A 21,246-nucleotide genomic window follows, 5' to 3' on the forward strand; every position below is an offset into this window, starting at 1 on the left:
AAAATGAAGTAGCCACTTCTAAATGGGACCCACTACACAGTAGCTTAAGGTGTTTTGCTAAAGCAGCCATAATGAAATGAAGGTGTCATTGTTTGGATACTTCACACACGCGTGCTTTTAATTTCACAGACTACAACTACCAAGCTGTAATCAAAGCACATCGACTCCCCTCACACCCTGCACGCACTTAAAACAAAATAAACAGGCGTCTCAGTCTCACGCATGTATAGGCAAAACTGTATCAGACCGGGTGTAACGTTGGTAAATCTTCCATTGCACAGAATGATTTTTGTAGCACGTGCAATAAATGACAGTCGAAAGATACAAACAGTGCTGCTATACATTTGCTTGGTATAACCGCATTTATAGTTTTCTACAAATGCAATAAATCAAATGCCTCCATCACTCAACCAACGCTAACGGTAACATTACCTAGGTCCTTATTGATATTACAAGATTAACGTTACCTGCAGTAAAAACAAGCATGTCCGATAAACATCCTCAGATTTATTTCGGCTTCAAGAAGAAATGGGAATTACACTTCATGTGAACATCGTCCTATCCTTATTAGATGTTAAGCTGCGTAAAATTACAGTCCTTGTATGAAAGCGTCCATTGTTTTTTCCAACCCACTTTTAACTTCCAACAAAATTACGTCTCACTGCAACGATCGCCATCTAGTGGACAAACGACTACTTCTAAGCCAATACTGAAAATGCAGCCATGATGATGATGATGAATATTTATTTTGTTCTATTATATAGAAGCTTTCTTTTAATCCTACTGATTTTCATTTTTTTTTTTGGGGGCAAATCACAAATGAGTGATTATGAGCCAGGTTGATGTGGGCCCTTGAGACCAACATACCATAAAAAGATTCACAGAGAACTGTGTCTGCCCTACCCTCCTTTCGGGGGGTCCAGTCCAGCGGGGGCTGCAGATGAAAACGAAAAAATGGCGGTTCCATGCTATCCATGTGGGGTACATGCCCACCAAGTTTTGTGTACCCGGTCTTTCAGTGTCCCGGGAATCCTTGTTGGTGTATGCGTCACTAAATGTACACATAAATTATTTTATTGTAAGGCCCCCATGAACGAAAGTACACAAAACTTGGCATGCATTCAGAGGGTGTCATAATGATCCTACACTTTTAATTTAAATGCAGTTTTGACCTTGTCAGCCAGAGATATTGAGATGAAAACACCTAATTTTTTGCTTTTAATTTTTTAACTAGGTGGCGCTATACATGAAATAAGTGGTAATGGGATGGGTTGACATGCCCCTTAAGACCAACATACAAAAAGGTGGACCTCCTAGGCCCCTACGGTTCTCGAGATATTCACAGAAAACTGTCTCCGCCACCTACAGGCCAGTTGGTGTATAGTAACATAAATTAATTTATTGTGTGGCCCCCATGAACGAATTCCACAAAACTTGGCGTGCATACAGAGGGTGTCATAATGATCCTACACTTCCAATTTCGTGCAGTTTTGACTATGTTAGGTCACAGATACCTTCAATTACACCACCTCATTTTTACTTTTTGTGTTTAACTAGGTGGCTATACATGAAATGAGTGGTTATGGAATGGGTTGACATGGCCCCTTGAGATCAACATACAAAAAAAAATGGTTTTCCTAAACCTGTCTGCCCTACCCTTTTCGAGGGTATTCACACAGATCAAAACGAAAAACGATGGTTCCATGCTATCCATGTAGGGTTACATGTCCACCAAGTTTTGTGTACCCGGTCTTTCAGTGTCCCGGAATCATTGACGGAAATTTGGGCATCACGAAAAGAAAAAAAAAAAAAAAAAAGAAAAAAAAAAAAAAAATATATGACTAAACCTATATGACCGCCGCTTAAGCTGCTTGCTTATCATAATAATACTTTGTTGAGAGGTGTGTGGGGTACAGCAATGGAACTTTGCTGTTTTCAGAGGTGTGTGTTGGGTACTCTACTGTGTGCAATGGAACTTTGTGGGTGACAGCTGTTCTGAAACCTGTGTGTTGGCGCATTGTTGAGGTCAAGCTCATGGAGAAGTCCTCACCCAGTAGTGTCAGGTTGTTCTCGATCCGCTGTGCAGAGTCCAGCAGGAGCTCCTCCCTGTTCTCTATGCACGTCTCGGCCGACATGTGTCCTTTAAGCCACGTCTCATACTCCGCCTCCTCTAGCACCTACCAATCACAACAACACAGAACATGAACCCTACTGATCAGCTGTTGGTAAGGTACGCTTGTAAGTATGTCTATGGGACCTGTTGGACGGGTTTGGAGACGGCGTACCCTCTTGGCCACACACAGCGTGCGGAGGCCCTCTCTGGCATACTGGTCAAGGTGCCTCTGGGTCTGCTCCTTTATGAGAGCCTGCTGGCCCGTTCGGTCTCCACCAGCTAGGGAAACACAAACGGGTTAGGCCTTAAGTAATGATATAAGGTAATATATGCAAGAAAGTTATTTTTTAGATAGATAGATAGATAGATAGATAGATAGATAGATAGATATACTTTATTGATCACTAGGGGAAATTCAAAAACACACACACACACATTCAATAACAGCAGAAAAAGTAATTAAAGGAATATAATATAAAAAAAAACACAACTAAGCAATAAGGACTGTAGAAGATAAAGAATATACTAAATATACAAAATACAAATTATATTAAATAAAACTTAATCAAAATCAATTCTAAGAAACAGTATCCACATAGTGGGTGAATAATCAATCAGGGGCGCTTGCAATGACTGGAGCAGGGACTGAGCCTGTGGTCCTCTGTGCATAAAGTAAGGTAAGGTGCTCTGTGTGAATGAGTGTCATGGTGATGGTGCAAATGAGTAAGTCAAACAGTGCAACAGTGCAAGAATAAAGTCTATATATCTATGTATAAATAACTATATTAAGAAAGGTATGTGGCATGGAGGGAGGGGTTGTGCATATGTGGTAATAAAGCACGCAAACAGTGAGGCAGAAGACAAATGTAAAGTGACTAGTGGACAGACAGTTCAAGACATTGGAGGTGGTGAAGAGGCAGACAGACTATGCGGAGAAGACCATTTCTCCTCTTCCCTTAAGTGATGCATTAAACAGTTCAATGGCCCTGGGGATGAATGACTTCCTCAGTCTGTCTGTTGTGCAAGGCAGTGAGCGAAGTCTCCAGCTGATCAGGCTCTTCTGCTTAACAATAGTGCTGTGGAATGGATAACACTCATTGTCCAAGATGTTGATCTGTTTGTTCAAGGTCCTTTTGTCAGATATTGAAGTGATGCACTCCAGTTCAGCTCCCACTACAGAGCCAGCTTTCCTTACCAGCCTGTCAAGTCGCCCCGCATCCTTCTTCTTTGTGCTTCCTCCCCAACATACCACTGCATAGAAGAGGACACTGGCAACAACAGACTGGTAGAACATCCTTTGGAGCGCAGCCTCCTCAGGAAGTATAGCCTGCTCTACCCTTTCTTGTAGAGTGCATCAGTGTTGGCTGACCAGTCCAGTTTATTGTCCAGGTGGAGACCCAGGTACTTGTAGGTGCTTACCACCTCGACATTGACCCCATCAATGGAGACTGGTAGCAGAGTGGGCTTAGATCTGCGGAAATCCATCACCATCTCCTTGGTCTTTGAAGTGTTGAGTTGGAGATGATTGAGTTTGCACCATTGCACAAAGTCCTCCACCAGGCTCCTACTCCTCCTCCTGCCCGTTCCTGATACACCCCACAATTGCAGTGTCGTCAGAAAACTTCTGCATGTGGCATAACTCAGTGTTGTAGTGGAAGTCAGATGTGTACAAGGTGAACAGGACTGGAGAGAGCACAGTTCCCTGTGGCGCTCCGGTGCTGCTGATCACAGTGTCAGAGAGACAGTTCTTCAGTCTGACGAACTGTGGTCGCTCCGTCAGGTAATCTGTGATCCAGGTTACCAGGTGAGCGTCCACACCCATCCGCAAGAGCTTGTCGCCCAGTCTGAGGGGTTGGATGGTGTTAAAAGCACTTGAGAAATCAAAGAATATGATTCTCACAGCACTTTTCCCCTTGTCCAGGTGAGAATGTGTCCTGTGTAGAAGATAAGTGTTAAATAGACAACAACACACGCACCCTGAAGCTGCGCTTATTGTGGCCGGTGATTTCAATCAAGTACATCTGAACCGGTCCATGCCTGAATTTATTCAACACATTCACTTCCCTACACGTAGTGACAACACACTGGATCACTGCTACACACAGTTCAAGAGCAGTTACAAAGCGAAGTCTCTACCAGCTTTCAGAAAATCAGATCATGCCGCTGTTTTCCTACTGCCTATGTACAAACAGAGAAGTCGGACGGACCCCCCAGTGACGAAGGAGGTCAAGCGCTGGACTGACCAATCGAAAGCCAGGCTACAGGACGCCGTTGACTGGGAGATGTTCAAGACGAACTCTGCTGACATCAATGAGTTTACGGAAGTATCATTGAGTTACATCAATATGCTAACTGATTCCATCATCCCAACTGTAAAGATCCGAAGCTTCCCTAACCAGAAGCCATGGGTGGATAGAGAAGTGAGAACGGCATTAAAGACACGCACCATGACTTATAATGCTGGGCTTATTTCAGGGGATATGACGGATTACAAAGCAGCATCTTATAGTTTACATTAGAGCTATTAAAGATGCTAAGCGGCTATAGAGACAGAGTTGAAGCTGATTTCTTGGAGGGTGATCCAGCACGAGTGTGGAAAGGACTCCGAACCATCACTGGCTTTGAAAAAAAGTCCCCTCCTATGATGAATGTGAGTAAAGCCCTCCCTGATGAACTTAATGCTTTTTATGCTCGCTTTGACATGAAAAACACAGACTATATTGGACTAGCTGCAGCATGTGAAGCAAATGAGGATGCACCTTTCTGTGTCTCTGAGGTCGATGTGAGCAATGCCTTTAGGAGGGTAAATTGTAGAAAAGCTACTGGACGGATGGAATTTCTAACAGGGTTTTGAAATCCTAAGCTGCTCAGTTAGCTCCTGTGTTCACTTATATCTTTAACACATCATTGGCTCAAGAGACAGTTCCTACTTGCCTCAAGCAGTCTGTTATTGTTCCAGTACCGAAAAACAAAAGTCCATCATGTCTGAATGACTACCGCCCAGTAGCCCTGGCGTCTACAGTGATGAAGTGTTTTGAGAAGCTTGTGAAAAACATTATCTGCTCATCCCTCCCTGCCTCCTTGACCCCTCTCAATTTGCTTACAGAGCCAACAGGTATACAGAGGATGCCATCTCAAACCCTCATGCACACCACCTTAACTCACCTGGAGGAGGGGAATGGGAATTATGTGAGGATGCTGTTCATTGACTTTAGTTCAGCATTCAACACGATAGTACCTCTCACCTTGGTCACAAAGATGAAGGCCTTAGGACTGAACACCACCCTGTGTCACTGGATATTTGACTTCCTCACCAACCGTTCACAAGTGGTTAGAGTGGGGGGTCTGACATCTGACTCATTAACCATCAGCACTGGTGCTCCCCAAGGCTGTGTTTTGAGTCCACTGCTGTACAACATCTACACACATGACTGCAAAGCCAACAGTAGTCATACCTCCATCCTCAAGTTTGCAGATGACACAGTGAGGTCCTTGGGCCTGATTAGTAACAACAATGAACAGTTCTACTTGGATCAGGTTGATGAGGTGGCACAGTGGTGTCAATCTAACAGCTTGACACTGAATATCAATAAAACCAAGGAAATGGTAGTGGATTACAGAAGGCAGCAGCAGAACTACAGTTACACCCCACTAATGATCAGCGGGCAACCTGTAGAGAGAGTCACAAGTTTTAAATACCTTGGTGTCCACATTACTGAAGACTTAACATGGACTGTTAACACTCAATATGTTCTGAAGAAGTCCAGACAACGACTCCACTTCCTTCGTCAGCTAAGGAAATTCCAAGTTTCTACATCCATCATGAAGGCCTTCTACACTTCAGCGGTTGAGAGTGTTCTAACTGGTAGTATCATCACCTGGTATGGTACTCCACAGTTAGAGATTGTAGTACTCTGCAGAGAGTAGTGCGCTCAGCTGAACGTACTATAAGAACTCAACTCCCTGCTCTACAAGATATCTATTCCAGAAGAGTACTCCTAAGAGCCCAAAAGATTCTGAAGGACTCTTCTCATCCTAACAATGGATTATTCCTACCGCTGAAATCAAGAAGACGCCTATGTAGTCACAAAGCCAGAACTGAGAGACTCAGGAGAAGTTTTTATCCCCAGGCCATCCGAACTCTGAACTCACACTATACTGACTTTGCACACATTCACTCCTCAGCACTCTCAAACATTTCCCAACTCTGAACTCACACTATACTGACTTTGCACTCATTCACTCCTCAGCACTCATGACCCCCCCACACACACACCCTACAAGACTTTTAGCACTTTTACATCCCTCTCCCTATGCTTCAGACCTTTTATTTATTTTTCTTATTTCATCACATGTCAAAACACACACACACACACACATCTGACTTTCTCCAACTTTTGCACACTTTTTATTTATTATTTTTGATTTCTCCTCCATCTACCCATGTCCTTGATTGCCTAGCCTTTCTGCCCCACCCCCCACCCCACCCCCATCCCCAACACACACACTTACATCATCACTGTCATCACTTCACATACATACAGCACACTGCTTGCTACAGTAAGCCTCCTCCACATACTTGCTGCACACTGCCCCCCCCCATACACAGCACATTGTCTTCAGGATCTTCTCCAACACACATCCTCTACATGCTTTATAGCACACTGCCCCCACCTACCCACACACACACTACACACACACACACACAGTCACTGCTCCACTCCCCTCCCGCCCACACACACATCTTCACGGTCATCACTCACATACATCATACATACAGTACTCTGCTTGCAATAGTAAGTCCCTGCCTGTCAGGCCCCGCTGCCTTACCCGTGTGCAGTTTCTTTAGTTTAGCGCTCACTTGAGTTGCTGTCACGATGGGGGGTGTAAGGGGAGGGGAGGGGTGCATCTGGGATCTGTGTGTCTGATGGCTGTTGACTGAGGTCGTTGTCGCCTCATTGTTCGTGATCACAGTGTGGGGGAGGGGTGCAATATCCAGTGATGGTGGGGGTGCGTGTTGCACTGGTATTGAGAGGGTGTGGGGGTGGGTGTCGTGGACGCCTCCACAGGCACAGGCAAGGAGGCGCAGGCGGGGCAGGGCGTGAGGTGATGATGGTTTAGGTTGTTGGGTGTCACCGGGATGCAGAGCTGGAGAGACTGGGAGGCTGGAAGGTAGGGGTAGGGCAGGCACGCAAACAAGAGCCGTGTCTGAGTCTGCAGGGGGTGGTGGACAGACCACTCCCATTGGAGATGGAGCAGGGCAGTCAAACCTGTTGTAGAAGTGGTTCAACTGGTTCGCCCTGTCCAGGTCCCCCTCCACAGAGCTGCTGCTCTTCTTCAAGCCAGTGATATTCTTCAGGCCAGTGATAATCTTCATGCCGTCCCATGCCTCTATCATGTTGTTTTCCTGCAACTCCTGTTCCACCTTCCTTTTGTAGTCCTCCTTAGCCTCCTTCAGCTTGACTTTGAGTTCCACTTGCACGCGCCTCAGCTCTGCCATGTCTCCCTCTCTGAATGCCATCTTTTTCCTAGGTCTTGACATTGCTGGTTATCCAAGGCTTGTTATTGGGAAAGCAGCGTACAGTTCTGGTGGGAACAACATTGTCCATACAGAAATTCAGGTAGTCAGTTGTGCACTGTGTGACCTCCTCTAAGTCCTCTCCATTCTGTAACACACTCCAGTCAGTGCACTCAAAGCAGTCTCTCAGAGCCTCATTCGCTTCAGGTGTCCACTTTCTGAAGGTGCGTGTGGCAGCTGGTAGCCTCTGTACTTTGGGCTTGTACATTGGCTGGAGATGAATGAGGTTGTGGTCTGACTTACCCAGAGGGGGAAGGGGGTTTGCACTGTATGCATCCCTCACGTTTGCATACATGAGGTCTATTGTCCTGTTTTTCCTTGTAGGGCAGTCAACAAACTGGTAGAAATTTGTGAGTGTGGAATCCAGTGTTATGTGATTGAAGTCGCCAGAGATCACAAAAAAGGCATCACTGTGTTGGGTCTGAAGCCTTGTGATTGTGGAGTGGATGAGGTCACATGCTGAAACCGGGAGAGCTCGAGGTGGAACGTTACACAGACAGCAATTGCGTGCGAGAACTCCCTCGGCATGTAATACGGACGGAGACTAACCGCTAATAACTCCACAGCAGCATACAGTTTCCTTCACTGTAACATGTCCGGGGTTGCACCATCTATTGTTTATGTACAGCACCAATCCGCTTCATTTATTTGTAAATGATAGTGTAGCTTGACAAATATTATCTGTATGCTCTGTGTGTGTGTGGTGTTTGTGTGTGTGTATGTGTGTCTGATGTGGTGTGTGTGGGAAACATGAGACTAGTTTATATATAAGGCTACAGCAAAGGCGCACACACACACACACACACACACACACAAACAAAAGTGCTCATGCACGCACTGACACAAACCTGCATCAGAGGACACCAGGTCCATGACCACGTTGTCGGCCCCTTTGGTGTAGAGTACCACCTGTCCTGTGACAGGGTGGCGCACGACCACGGACATCAGCTTGCGGGCAGAGTTGAAGGGCAGCAGGTGCAGCAGGGGCACGGAAAGCGGCCCGGTGCCCGGCAGCTGGACCAGGATCTGCTCGGGCGAGCGGCCCAGCAGCGTGAAGCCGTAGGCCCGCGCCGCCTGCACCAGCGCCGCCTCGTCCGGACTCTCCGCCTCGTAGAGCCTCTGCTCTTCCTCCTCGCTCTCATCATCGTCATCCTCATCCGTGTCAGTGTTATGGTCACCGCTGGCGTCTCTGCCGGTGGGGGGCTTCGTGTGGCCACAGGCCCCCGTGAGGGGAGCCCGGAGCTGGGATGGGGACGGGGCGGGAGAGGGAGAGGGGCACGGGGATGGAGTGCGAGTCTGGATGGGGGTGAGGTTTCTGGGGGTGCCGTCGGGGGGGGGGGTGGGGTGGTGGCACCAGCGGCGAGGGTAGCATGGCGGGGGTCGGGCGGAGTGTTGGGAGTGAAGGTGGCCGAGCGGCCGCGGGCAAAGAGCCTCCGGGTGAGGCTGGGCTGGGGCGGCGTGTTGGGCTGGGCCCCGGCGTTGGCAGAGGTGGGCGACGTGAGGGCGAAGCGCGGCAGGCTCAACTTCTGCAGCAGCAGCTTCATGTCCTCAAGGGTGCTCAGAGGGGTGCGGGGCACTGGGAGCTGCACCTACACACACACACACACACACACACACACACACACACACACACACGTTAAGAAAGGCACTCAATTTCTATTATGTGACTCCACAGAAGTTGCTATAGCAAAAGTACACATGAGGATTTGCTAAATGAGTTAGTTATTAGCACCATTGTAGGTATGCAAACACAAAAAGAAAGGAGCAGTTGCCTCCTGTTCTAGATAAACAGTAATAACATGACTCAAATCTCTCCATGATGCCACCTCTTTACTTATGAAATAGGTCTGGGACCACTGGAACGTACCATGTGCCTCGGCTGTGTGGGGGACGACACCACCACAGTGTTACAGACGGCCAGCGCCAGAAAAAAGTCCAGGATGTGCGAGAGTTCCGCAGCATTCTGCTTGAGGGGAGGGGCCAGAGGGGACGAGAGTCCCCCCAACTTCAGCTGCAGCGGAGGGTCAGGGACCACCACACACTCCTGCAGCAGGCACAGGCACACGTGAGCGCATGCACGCACACACATAAACACACACACAAATACACTCTCTCTCTTAAAACTGGACTTCCATGAGAACACTCACCCATGTTGAGTAAGCAAAAACACACATCCATTCACGTGTATGTGCAGCACATGTACAAATCCAAAGAAGGATTTGTGTGTGTGTGTGTGTGTGTGTGTGTGTGTGTGTGTGTGTGTGTGTGTGTATCTGTATTTAATTTACAGAGATCTTTGGCTAGAACAACATTTGGTGTAAAAATACTCCATGTAAATGTGCTTTCTAGCTTAGATGCACGTGTACGTGTATGTTTAGGTGAATGTGTGCCCCTCACCATAGCACTGCTGAAGGCTCCGCGGGTCAGTGTGGGGTGCGCGTCGTCGTGGGAGTGCGTGTCGGAGTCGCGGGTGAGCGTGTTGAGCGAGGTGGAGCTGCGGTTGCAGCTGAGTGAGCGGCAGCTCAGGGAGCGATGGCTGGTCCTCGAGCGCAGGGTGTTGGAGCACCCCCCCTCCGCCGCCGGCTCCTCATACAGCTCCTGAGCACGAGCTGCAGGGGACACACAACAGAGAAGTGTGTGTGTGTGTGTGTGTGTGTGTGTGTGTGTGTGTGTGTGTGTGTGTGTGTGTGTTAGAGAGAGGGAGAGAGAGGGGGGTGGGAGATTAATTTGTTAGTGGTGCTATATGGCTTTAGTACTGTTATATTGTGGTCTTAGTAACACTGAATGTACACAGCATATAAAATCCACTTGCAGTTTCTTTGAGGATATGCAGAGAGTTTGTAGAGTGCCTGTGTTGCTATGTACAAATGCATCTATAATTAAAAGTGATGGTATGTTTGTTCACAAGTGTTCTTCATGTGTGTGCATACTGGTACTTATCTGCAACTGTCTGTGTTTATGTCTGAGCATGTAGGCACACGTATCTGTTATTATTATGGTGTAATAATCTTTAAAACTGACAAAACTACCTCCATCTCACATGTTCTCACCTAAACAAAGCAGCCATCGCCATGGCAACGCAGTGTGTACTCAACATAGGGAGTGTACATACACACACAGGTGGGGCTTGTGTTCTGCAGCTGAACAGAACAAGCGTGGTGAACTTTGTTCCACTACCCTGATAGCCAGGTAGTTGCCTCCCAATGCTATCCAAGATGGCTAGCCTCAAATCATCCACTCAATCAGTAAAAGCCACTTTGCCTGGTGCTTTCCTTAGCTTTAACAGTTCTCCCAATCTTGCAGCACTCTCTTAGTTGATGACTGGTTAGTTTTCCTGATCTTGCCCCCAATTGGTCCCAAACATTTTCATTCCTCTTCAGTCTAACCATTAACTGTGGCCTATCAAAGCATATTTCCATTTACATTGCACTCTTTACGCACTCCACTCTTTACGGTTGCTTTGTTACACACCATTCTCGTGGTGAGGGTACTCGGTTCCGGCGATGGTGCAGCGACGGAACAGCATGCGGTTTTCAGTCAGGGTTCCGGTCTTGTCCGAGAAGATGTACTGGATCTGTCCCAGGTCCTCGGTGATGTTCAACGCCCTGCACTGGACGCCCGTGTCCAGTCTCTCGTTGTAGAGGTCCAGGTCGTTCTGGATGAAGTAGATCTGGCCCAGCTTGACTATCTCGATGGACACGTAGAGGGAGATGGGGATCAACACCTGTCAGAGAGGGGGACACAGAGGATGACCGGTAAAAGGATTTCATGACTGGAACCTCCTGGACGTATGTTTGTGGTTTGGTGTGTGTGTGTGTGTGTGTGTGTGTGTGTGTGTGTGTGTGTGTATTAAGTGGCTGGGGTAGAACTATAATTCAGGAACTTGTACATTGTACATTTAGTCAGGGATTTTGCAGGAAGTCGTGTTTGTTTGTGTTTATGTTTACATTTATTTGTGCTTTTGTGCTGCCCCCACTTTGTTTGTTTCCAGTTTTTGGAGCCAGGGTTGACTACAGAGACCATTGTTTTACAGTGTACTCACAAAATCGGCAGCTAGTGGTGGTGAGGAGATAATTGCTGAATGTGATAAAAAAATGTATGGGCTTGAAATCGTGTAAAAACCCTGACTGCACCTTTAAGTTGAGATAGGAGTGTGAATGTGAGTGTGAGTGAGTCGCATGTTGTATGTTACCTGCAGAACAATGATCATTGTCCAGAACATATAAAAGCCGGCCAGTGCAGGAGGAGGGTCTCCAGGGATTAAGTAGATGGGGTCCTTCAGACTATTCAACCACAAGCCATGACCTGCACCATCACCCAGAAACACACAGCCATCTCAAGCAAACCCAGACCAACCATGCATGTCTGCAGAGAAACCGTGTGTGTGTGTATGTGTGTGTGTGTGTGTGTGTGTGTGTGTGTGTGTGTGTATGCATACATGCATATCAGAGAAAAACTGCATTTGCTCTCCTAATAACAAATTAGACTTTACCAGAACTAAAATAAGACATGATGTCTTCTACCTGTTGTTCCTCGTTTGCGTTGTAGTATGTGTGCCCTTGTTTGTACGGTATGTCTGAGAACACCTGTATATGAGTTAATATGTATAGTACAGAGCACATGTGCATAGTGTGCATTTGTATGCTAACCGACAGCAGCCGTCAGACACATTAGCAGCAGGATGACGACGCTCCACAGCACGTCCACGTTCAGCCGCCTCTCCATCTTGCTGCGCTTGTAGCGTGGACCGCTGTTGTTCTGCATCGCCTTCGTTTCATGTCCTGGCAAAACAAAACCACACATTCCCCTAAATCTATCCATCCATCAATCTGAATTGATGGATGATCAGTGGCACCACATTTCCACAAAAACGTGACAAATTTGTATTATTTTGCTGGTATTTTGCTGATGCATAAACCCTCTATAGCTGCAAAGCCCAATCCGACAATGGACAAGCTGCTTATAACAGGAAGTAGACTAACCACATAAGACAACCTATAAAAACACACTGGATAAGAATAATTGTCTTCAACAAACATACTGTGAAGAATACATACCAGCATAGACCACAATGCCCACCACTGTCTCAGTGTTTCTCACAGTACAGCTCCTCAGAAGCAAGTTGTCACTGTGTAGCCCCACACGAGTCTTACTCGGATGCTCCCTAACACACACACACACACACACACACATTAATTACAATCACATGACAGAAATTTTATCCATTAATGACAGGAACATCTGTCGATCTGTATGTGTGTGTTTGTCTGTGTGTCTATTAATCGATTATCTCCAACTGAATTCAAACTTGGCAGCTTTCTTGCCAAGTTTGACACTGTTTGGATAAGAAACGCAAAAGATATAGTTAAAACGACCTTTTGCCGCTCTAGTCGATGTAGCCATTGTTACACAGCGCAGCACTGAATCAGTGCACACGGGTAGAAAGCCATATCAGTGAGTGCTATGTCGAGTAGCCAATCATGTTTGGATCCGAAATACGAAAGATAACATTAAAGCACATCATAACATCTGACCTCCACAATATATTGTAGAGACTGCCTATGGATGCCGTTTGTTTGTAAAAAAAAACATGGCAACCCACATGAAAATGCAGCACCTATTCAAAACATAAAAAGTGATGAGGTGATAAACTGCCACTACCCTTTGAATACTTCTGTCTTTGGTCTTTGAATAAACAAATAACAATTTGAAACAAGCAACACTTTCAACAAAGGATGGTTTGAGAATGCCACACTCTTAATAAGCCCTCAGATAAGCCCTTCCACAACAGGCACTGGGTGGCAGAGCGTGAGACTGTTTTTGGAAAGTCACACTTTTGCACATTTCATATGACAATGAATTCATTCCAGAAATAGTGTTTGTCTTATCCATCAATTTTTTTAAATGAACCTTAACGCAAAACTGCTGATACTGTATGCCATTTTGATCTGTTAAAAACGTCCAATGCAACAATGCTTACATTATGCTTAGGCTATTGTATATTTATCATAAATATTACCGAAGGCTTAGCTGTAATTGTTTTTGACATGTAATTGACCAACAGGTTTTCTACAGGAACAGCATGTTTTGAATGGGCCCTGCACTAGTACATCTAATCAGACACATACACAACTCACGTACACAACTAAGCAGACACACACACAGACACAAACACACACACACACATACACACACACACATACACACGCTCCCTTACATGTATCCTCGGAAGCGTCTCAGGTTGTTGTTGGGGTTTTCACATTCAATATGACTGCTGAAGTTTTCTGGGTGGAACTCAGAACCCTAATGCACACACAAAGACAATTCGGTATGAGAAAGAGAGAGACAAATTGTTAATTTTTTAAACAGATATGTGACCTGATCTGGTCACAGTAACCCAAAAGTCAAAACTGAGATTATGGTATCAATGGTCAGAGGCCACCATGAGCTTTACAATATCCTGGTCAAAGTCATATCTTGAATTGTTGTCAAGATACAGCATTTTGAATTATGGTCTCCCGCCATCTATTTCTATTTGGAAAACTGAGAAAATCACATTTGAAGTTACAGGTTACAGGCAGGTAGGATTTGCCCAATATTTTTTGTAGCTTTACGATCTTGTCTTGACTATGAAGCTTAGGGAAATTTATGTTGAATGCCTCTTCTTTCATATAACACCAAAAAAGAAAAATCAATATTTTCAGAGAGAGAGAGAGAGAGAGAGAGAGAGAGAGAGAGAGAGAGAGAGAGAGAGAGAAGAGAGAGAGGAAAAAGGAGAGAGAGAAATGGCACACAGGTGCCAAGAAACAAAGACACAAATGAATAAAAGTGAGTGAGGAGAGAGACAGCCAGCTCACCTGCTGGGGCAGATCCCGCACCACCTCCCTCTGCTTGAGGTTGGTCTCCCCGTCCAGGTTGGCCGTCTCGATGTGGCACACACCATTGGGGTCGGAGGAGTGGAGCAGCACCATGTCCGCAGGGATGATCTCATTACAGCACAGTCGCACCAGGTCCCCCACACGCACTTCAGCCCAGCGACGGTCCACATATTCATGCTGCTTCCTACAACACACACACACGCACGCACGCCGCACGCACGCACACCAAAATAAAAATAAACCACAGTTATTATCATTTCATTGCCAATCAAACCCAGGCAAGATTCATAGAGATCTTACGCGTGCACACGCACGCACACACACACACAAACACAAGGATGATTTAATTACTACTCAAAATAACCTGGTCCTTTCCTTGACACCTGTTTCAACCCGGCAACATTTCACATGCGTGTAACGTGCAGACACACACACACACACACACACACACACACACACACAGATACAATCATTACTGCAGGCTACCTGATCCTAAACAGACACCTGACACCGAGAAGTATGTACATCAGGAGATAATGTACATACTTCTCTCCTATAGCACATGCACAAAAACACACGCACGCACGCACGTACACATACACACAAAGTACAGCATTTTAAGTACAGCATCTTACAGCATGCACACTTTAAAATTCACACTTATGTTGTCTACAGTCTTATGTTATACTGCCCCCCCCACCCACCCCTGTACATCATTTGGAGATCACTACTGTCTGTGCTTTGTGTTTGCCTTATAAGTTTTAAGACTGGAGTTAAACTTTATTCTGGTGATATAATGTTCAATTCTGGCATGTTCAAAACAGAGACTAGGTCTGTCTATTATAACATAGTCTTATGTGACTATGACTATGCAAACAAATTGAAAAATCTATTCGCCCAAGTAATATGTGAGTACTAAAGGGAGGATCCAGCACCAAAGGCAGACATCACAGTGATCTCTTCTGCCTGTAGTGATTTCCTGATACAGTAACATGTCTGATTAAGTGTGGAAAAATTGTCTCAGAATCTCCTCGTGCACAGCTCAGATGCTAAATTAATTAGATCTTAATCTAGATCTTTGTCTATTTTGGAAGAAAACAACTGTTGTATCTAGCAAATGAAGTGAAAGTATAAGCAGTTCATTCAAGCTAAAACACACCAAAGCAATGCAAAATCAAACATTAGAGCATGAACAATTTCTGCTTTGGCCCTTTGAAAAATGCTGGTTGAAGTGCATCAGTTGAGACCACACAGAACACTATGGAGCTAAAATAGAAAAGAGAAGTACATCGGTAAAATCACAATGACTTTGTGCCACAAATGTGGAAATTCACATGGCTACACAACACTACCGCTTCAGGTTTTACTTTTTTTAGAGGGGATGCATCCCCTCTATTGAAATCCGGATTCATCTTCTTATTATTTTTCTTTTTACCTTTTTGTGCACGCTATTCAGCCCAAACCGCTTAACGTACACATTTGGTTGAAACACCATTCCGTAGATCTTCCAAGACTTTATTGTCCTATCCGTTTTTTATTTTTGAGAAGTTTATACTTTTTAAGATATTTGTAATTAAAAGTGTATTTTCCCCCCATAGACTTGAATGGGGGCTGTGATGTCATAATAGAGCCAGCTGCGCTCGTTAAGTAGTTCTCAGAGCAGTTCCCAGGCTAATCAGAACACTGGCACAGGTGTCACCTGTGAGGATTCCAACTGTTTCAGCTTCTAAGCACACAATCTAGCTCTACCTGAACTACAATCTAGCTCTACCTGAACATATCTCATGCATTCAGCATTATATCTCCAGAACGGCTTGACGTACATGCTTCAAATTTGGTATGAGTGTTTTTATGGACTCAATGATGAAGTGAGTTGGAGTTGAAGTTGGAGGTTGAAGGTCAAATGTCAAGGTCAAAAACACCTTTAGTGTGATATCTGAATAATGCCATGTCACACAAGATTCAAATTTGGTTACTCCAAAAGTACCTTTGCAGGTATCACAATTACCCTACCAACCAGCTAGCAGCAAGCTCAACAGCCCCACCATCACCCTAACCAGCAGACTGCACCCCTTGTGTAATTCCTTGGAATTGCATTTCTAGTTTTAAATGAGATGATATCTACTTAGTTCCCAACACCTAAAGTTCCTGTACTTCTGTTCCTGTAGTACTGCAACAAAATTAAGCAAAATCATGATGTGCTAATGACTTTCTGACTGCCGGTAAAAATTGCATTTAAAAAGCAATACCTTGCTGTTTACTGCATGGAGACAAGGAGAAGGAAATAGATATAAATATCCTACAAAAACATGGACAACTCGTCACATAACCTGTTATTTTTTATGAATTGAGCAGATAGATAGATAGATAGATAGATAGATAGATAGATAGATACTTTATTGATCCCCAGGGGAAAATTCAAGGTCTCAGTAGCATACAGACATCACACACACATTCACTAACAGCTGAAAAAAAGGACAGTAGAAGATAAAGAAGATACTAAATATACTAAAATACAAATTATACTAAATAACACTTAATCTAAATCAATTCTAAAAACAGTATCCACATAGTGGGCCCTTGTCCCCCCAAACTCCAAGCCTGGTTTCCTTCGGTTATATAGGTTTAGAACAGAAGTTGGTCTATGCTATCAACATTAAGAGTTACCTCTCCTTCTAGAGGGGCGAAGTTCACTCTGCATGTTTGTATATAGTTGATGGCTATAGGTGTGACTGTGTGTCAGTGATAAAGATAGATAGATAGATAGAAAGAAAGAAAGAAAGAAAGAGGGCATAAAAGCAAAAAAGGAGTGAGGTGGTGAGCATAAATAAAAAAATCTCACCAAACACAACCACATGTCAGAGTGAGCAAGTTACTCATGTGTACAAGCTTTAGACAGACACCCACTCAAACTATCCTCCCCACATACACATATACACACAAAGCACACTTCTATAAATATCCATTGTCCTGTCAGTTAAACATTGACTCCCCCCAGACAGTGAAACGGCAGAAAGGGACAAGACTAGAAAGCAAAGATGACTGGAAGCAGGAGGCATCCCCGATGCCTCCTGGCCTGTACCTGTTGAGGTGTCCACAACCATGGAAACCTTGACAGGAACAATAAGGAGGCGGACAATCAAGGCTTCTTGGAATCATTCATCTTACGCACACACACACACACAAACATACACATTCCAGGCTGTTTCCATGGTGGAACCGAGACACCAATGGTATAAATCTGTTGCTGCAACTACGGGACTGTACACAAACGTGTCCAATGTGTGAGTAAGTATGCATCAGTTGGCAAATCTGTACAGTGGTTATTCACTCCTGCACACCTGGTTATTCTGTTATGTGTTGACTGTTGGGTTCACCAATTCATTGACATTTTTATTTACGATGTTTTGAAGATGTTTTGGACTGTGTGTATGAGTTAGCCTGTGTGTGTGTGTGTGTGTGTGTGCTTACCGGTCATAAACCTCACAAAGCAGGTTGTTCACCTTTCGGTCAGACTTCTGTCTCCGGAAGTCTTCCCACAGGTCCTTAACCGCAGTAATGGACATAACTATGGCCAGGGGCAAAATGGCAATCTCTGGCTGGAAAGCACTGACAATAGGCACAAAGTTAAGCACGCAGATGAACAGGAAGTAAACATTAGCTAAGCGGTGCAGCTGTTCAAAGAGGTTCTTGGGGATGAACGAGAGCCAGGTGTACTTGGTGGTGCGAATTTTGTTCCCGCTGTAGGAACGCCACAGCTGGGAAAACTCCTCATCCTCTGGGAAAGAACACACGAGCCTCCTCTTGTTCCCCTCGCTGTCTTGCGACGAGCCGCAGATCCACTTCAAAACATTGCAAGCCATAGACACTTCACAGCTTCAGTGGCTCTCTTCATCCAAAGTGAGCTTTTGTGTTAAAATGGAAATTGTAATAGTTTTTTCCTCTTACGCATGTCCACAGTCAACACAAACACACACATTGATGTGTGCCAAACACTAGTATTCAGTCAAGACGGCGCTGGAACGTTGAGTCGATCCATCGTTCCACCGATGCCAGTCAACATACTTCTCTTTGGAGAGGTGAATGGAACCGTGGCTCCGATCTCAAAATCTATGCACCAAAACCAACAGCAGTGTTAATGGTGCCATCCAGCGTGACTTGTGCTGTGCGTCTGAGCAATTTCCAAGAGCTCTCTATCTCTCGAAAGGTTTGCCACTCCTCAACCAGGAAAGCTTCTGGTTGCGTCATGAACTCAAAGTTGAACTTTACAATGTGTACACGTCCGGGTTGGGATGGTGGGACAAAGGGCTGAATGAGTAGGCAATCCAATTTAATGTGCATCAGTAAAGACACACACTCACTCACACACACACACACACACACACACACACACACACACACACACACACACACACACACACACACACACAAACAAACACTTGAAGTATCTTCAAGGTTTGTACTTGATGTCCAAAGTAGAGCACAGCTTACATCTTTAAGTAAATTCATTCTGTGTCTCACTTACTAGTTAACAATACAGCCATCAACATTATATACCTTCAATAAAGACAACTTGACTGCTCTCTTAGAAAGCAATTGCTGGTCTTTGGCTTTCCCTATAAGAACACTGTGTTAATCAGGTCTGCTGAGGTGTCTGACTAAGACAGCTCAATTAGCTTTCTCTCTGGCATGTCTGACTCCACTAAAAATTAACAACCTCTCTGGTCAAACATAATTAAATGGTCAGCAAGTGTATCCTAGCCTGGCCAGTGGCCACGCCGACCTAGAATCTCCTTTCAGTGAGATACAGGTCTGGCACATGACAATACACTTGTCTTACACTTACAATGTTTCCCTCGGACACAAAGGGTGACTGGCCAATCAGAGATGAGAGGGGGTGACGCTATAGTTTCGAAGTGTCTGTGGTAAACATCAAAAAATTGCATTCGTAAGGATTTGTACATTTCTGTACAGCAAAGGTAGGCCTACATGCATAGTTTCCTGACTGCCGATGCAATTTATTATCAATTTGTAAAGGTTAGGTGAAGTAGGAAGTAACATTAGGAATCATTGACCAATGTCATGGGATACCATAGGTTGGACCAAAGATTTTCACACAGAAGTAGTTCACACAAAGTCTACGCCCATTATGATGCTAGAGTTGGAAACATTTCCCAATCATGAGAGGCCAGACTATCTTCACAAGGTAAAAGGAAGTAGTGAGTCAGGGGTTACCAGGCTAAGTGTATCCTGGAGTGAGGAAATAAATTCCAGTAACAGACTAGTAAAAGTTGCAAAAGGGACTTTGGTTTTTTACTTTTGCGGGAAGCAGCATTTTACTCACCAGAGACTTTATTTCCAGACACAAGCCGCACTGTCAAGTTTATAACTGTAATGCATGTCCCAACAAGGGTTGGGCTCCCAACACTCACACATTTCCAGATCGATTAAACAATCAGCCAAAAGCTTCAAGACACCATGTGCAGGCCTAGTAAGAGTTAATATTAATGACTGCTCTAGGTAGCAGATAGGTAGCTTCCATAAAACAAGATACAGGCATGAAAACGGGTCAGGGGTGAAAAAGGTGAGAAGGGTGCGCGAAGAGGGAAATGGCCGTTTAATAGCAAAACAAGCGTGAGTGACATTGTTGCCAATAGTGCAATCATGAGGTGCCATTGCAACTGACCTCTTGCTACCCTCTGGTACTGTATGTCCAACTCTACTAATAATAACAAGCTCACAGATCAAAATTAAGAATGGTCAGCAAGTGGAGGAAGGAAATTCCAGTAACAGTGAAAATTGCAACTACAGGGACTTTTAATATGGGACTTTTTTTTCGCCGAATCGCCAGATTTATCCTTTAAGGTCCACACAACAGGATAAGTGTCCTGTTCCATCTTTGACCAATTTGTCCATCCAGTAAATCACATTTAGACCTTATACATAATTAAAGGAAAATTCCGGTTTTTAGCACTTTAAGGCCCTTTTCTGGTTTGTTTTGGATGAACTAGAGTGGTGGACACCGAAATTTTGACGATTGGTCCTGTCTCAACTTTTCTAACTCGTTTTGAATCGCCTTTTCACTTCTCAGGGTGGCTGGCAATGGGCATACTGTAGTAGGCTACTCAAACATGTCCTAAAACAACCCTTAACGTTCATTTTCAAAACTGTGCAACTCACCGAGTGGTTAGTGGAGTTCGTTGACTATTAAAAGCAAATATATCGGCGCAATGTCTGATTCGTATTTGAACCTGAAGCATAGACGGTGGCGCAGTAATATCAACGTGCAATGACAGAAATCAATGGGATTTTACAAAATGCCAAATAAAAGACGACAGAAACTGTATTTCGCTACGCTACTTGTTTTTGAACATCAACGAACACCACTAACCACTTGGTGAGTGAAAAGGCGATTCAAAACGAGTCAGAAAAGTCGAGACAGGACCAATCGTCAAAATTTCGGTGTCCACCACTCTAGTTCATCCAAAACAAACCAGAAAAGGGCCTTAAAGTGCTAAAAACCGGAATTTTCCTTTAATCTCTCAGCTGAAAACTTGCCCTCTCTCTCAGCACTCTCACTGGCCCACACACACACACAGTGTGGCGGCAGCCGTGGCCTACTGGTTAGCGCTTCGGACTGGAGGGTTGCCGGTTCGAACCCCGACCAGTAGGCACGG

The 21,246-nt window shown here is 44.9% G+C and overlaps 1 protein-coding gene across 1 annotated transcript in view; it reads right to left on the reverse strand.

Annotated features, from left to right (window-relative positions):
- The window catches only part of atp10d (ATPase phospholipid transporting 10D), a 30,274-nt gene extending 11,480 nt beyond the window's left edge, over positions 1-18,794 (reverse strand). The window contains exons 1-13 of the mRNA XM_048227396.1: positions 18,041-18,794; positions 14,549-14,753; positions 13,909-13,994; positions 12,749-12,855; positions 12,341-12,472; positions 11,884-11,996; positions 11,163-11,415; positions 10,089-10,300; positions 9,559-9,735; positions 9,078-9,280; positions 8,540-9,006; positions 2,286-2,392; positions 2,051-2,177 (exon numbers count right to left, since the gene is read on the reverse strand). Coding sequence (XP_048083353.1) covers positions 2,051-2,177; positions 2,286-2,392; positions 8,540-9,006; positions 9,078-9,280; positions 9,559-9,735; positions 10,089-10,300; positions 11,163-11,415; positions 11,884-11,996; positions 12,341-12,472; positions 12,749-12,855; positions 13,909-13,994; positions 14,549-14,753; positions 18,041-18,432 — 2,581 coding nt within the window. The 5' untranslated portion in view covers positions 18,433-18,794. The remainder of the gene's footprint in view (positions 1-2,050; positions 2,178-2,285; positions 2,393-8,539; positions 9,007-9,077; positions 9,281-9,558; positions 9,736-10,088; positions 10,301-11,162; positions 11,416-11,883; positions 11,997-12,340; positions 12,473-12,748; positions 12,856-13,908; positions 13,995-14,548; positions 14,754-18,040) is intronic.
- Between the last annotated feature and the right edge of the window lie 2,452 nt (positions 18,795-21,246).

Source organism: Alosa alosa, chromosome 19 (assembly GCF_017589495.1).
Source record: "Alosa alosa isolate M-15738 ecotype Scorff River chromosome 19, AALO_Geno_1.1, whole genome shotgun sequence".
NCBI lineage: Eukaryota > Metazoa > Chordata > Actinopteri > Clupeiformes > Clupeidae > Alosa > Alosa alosa.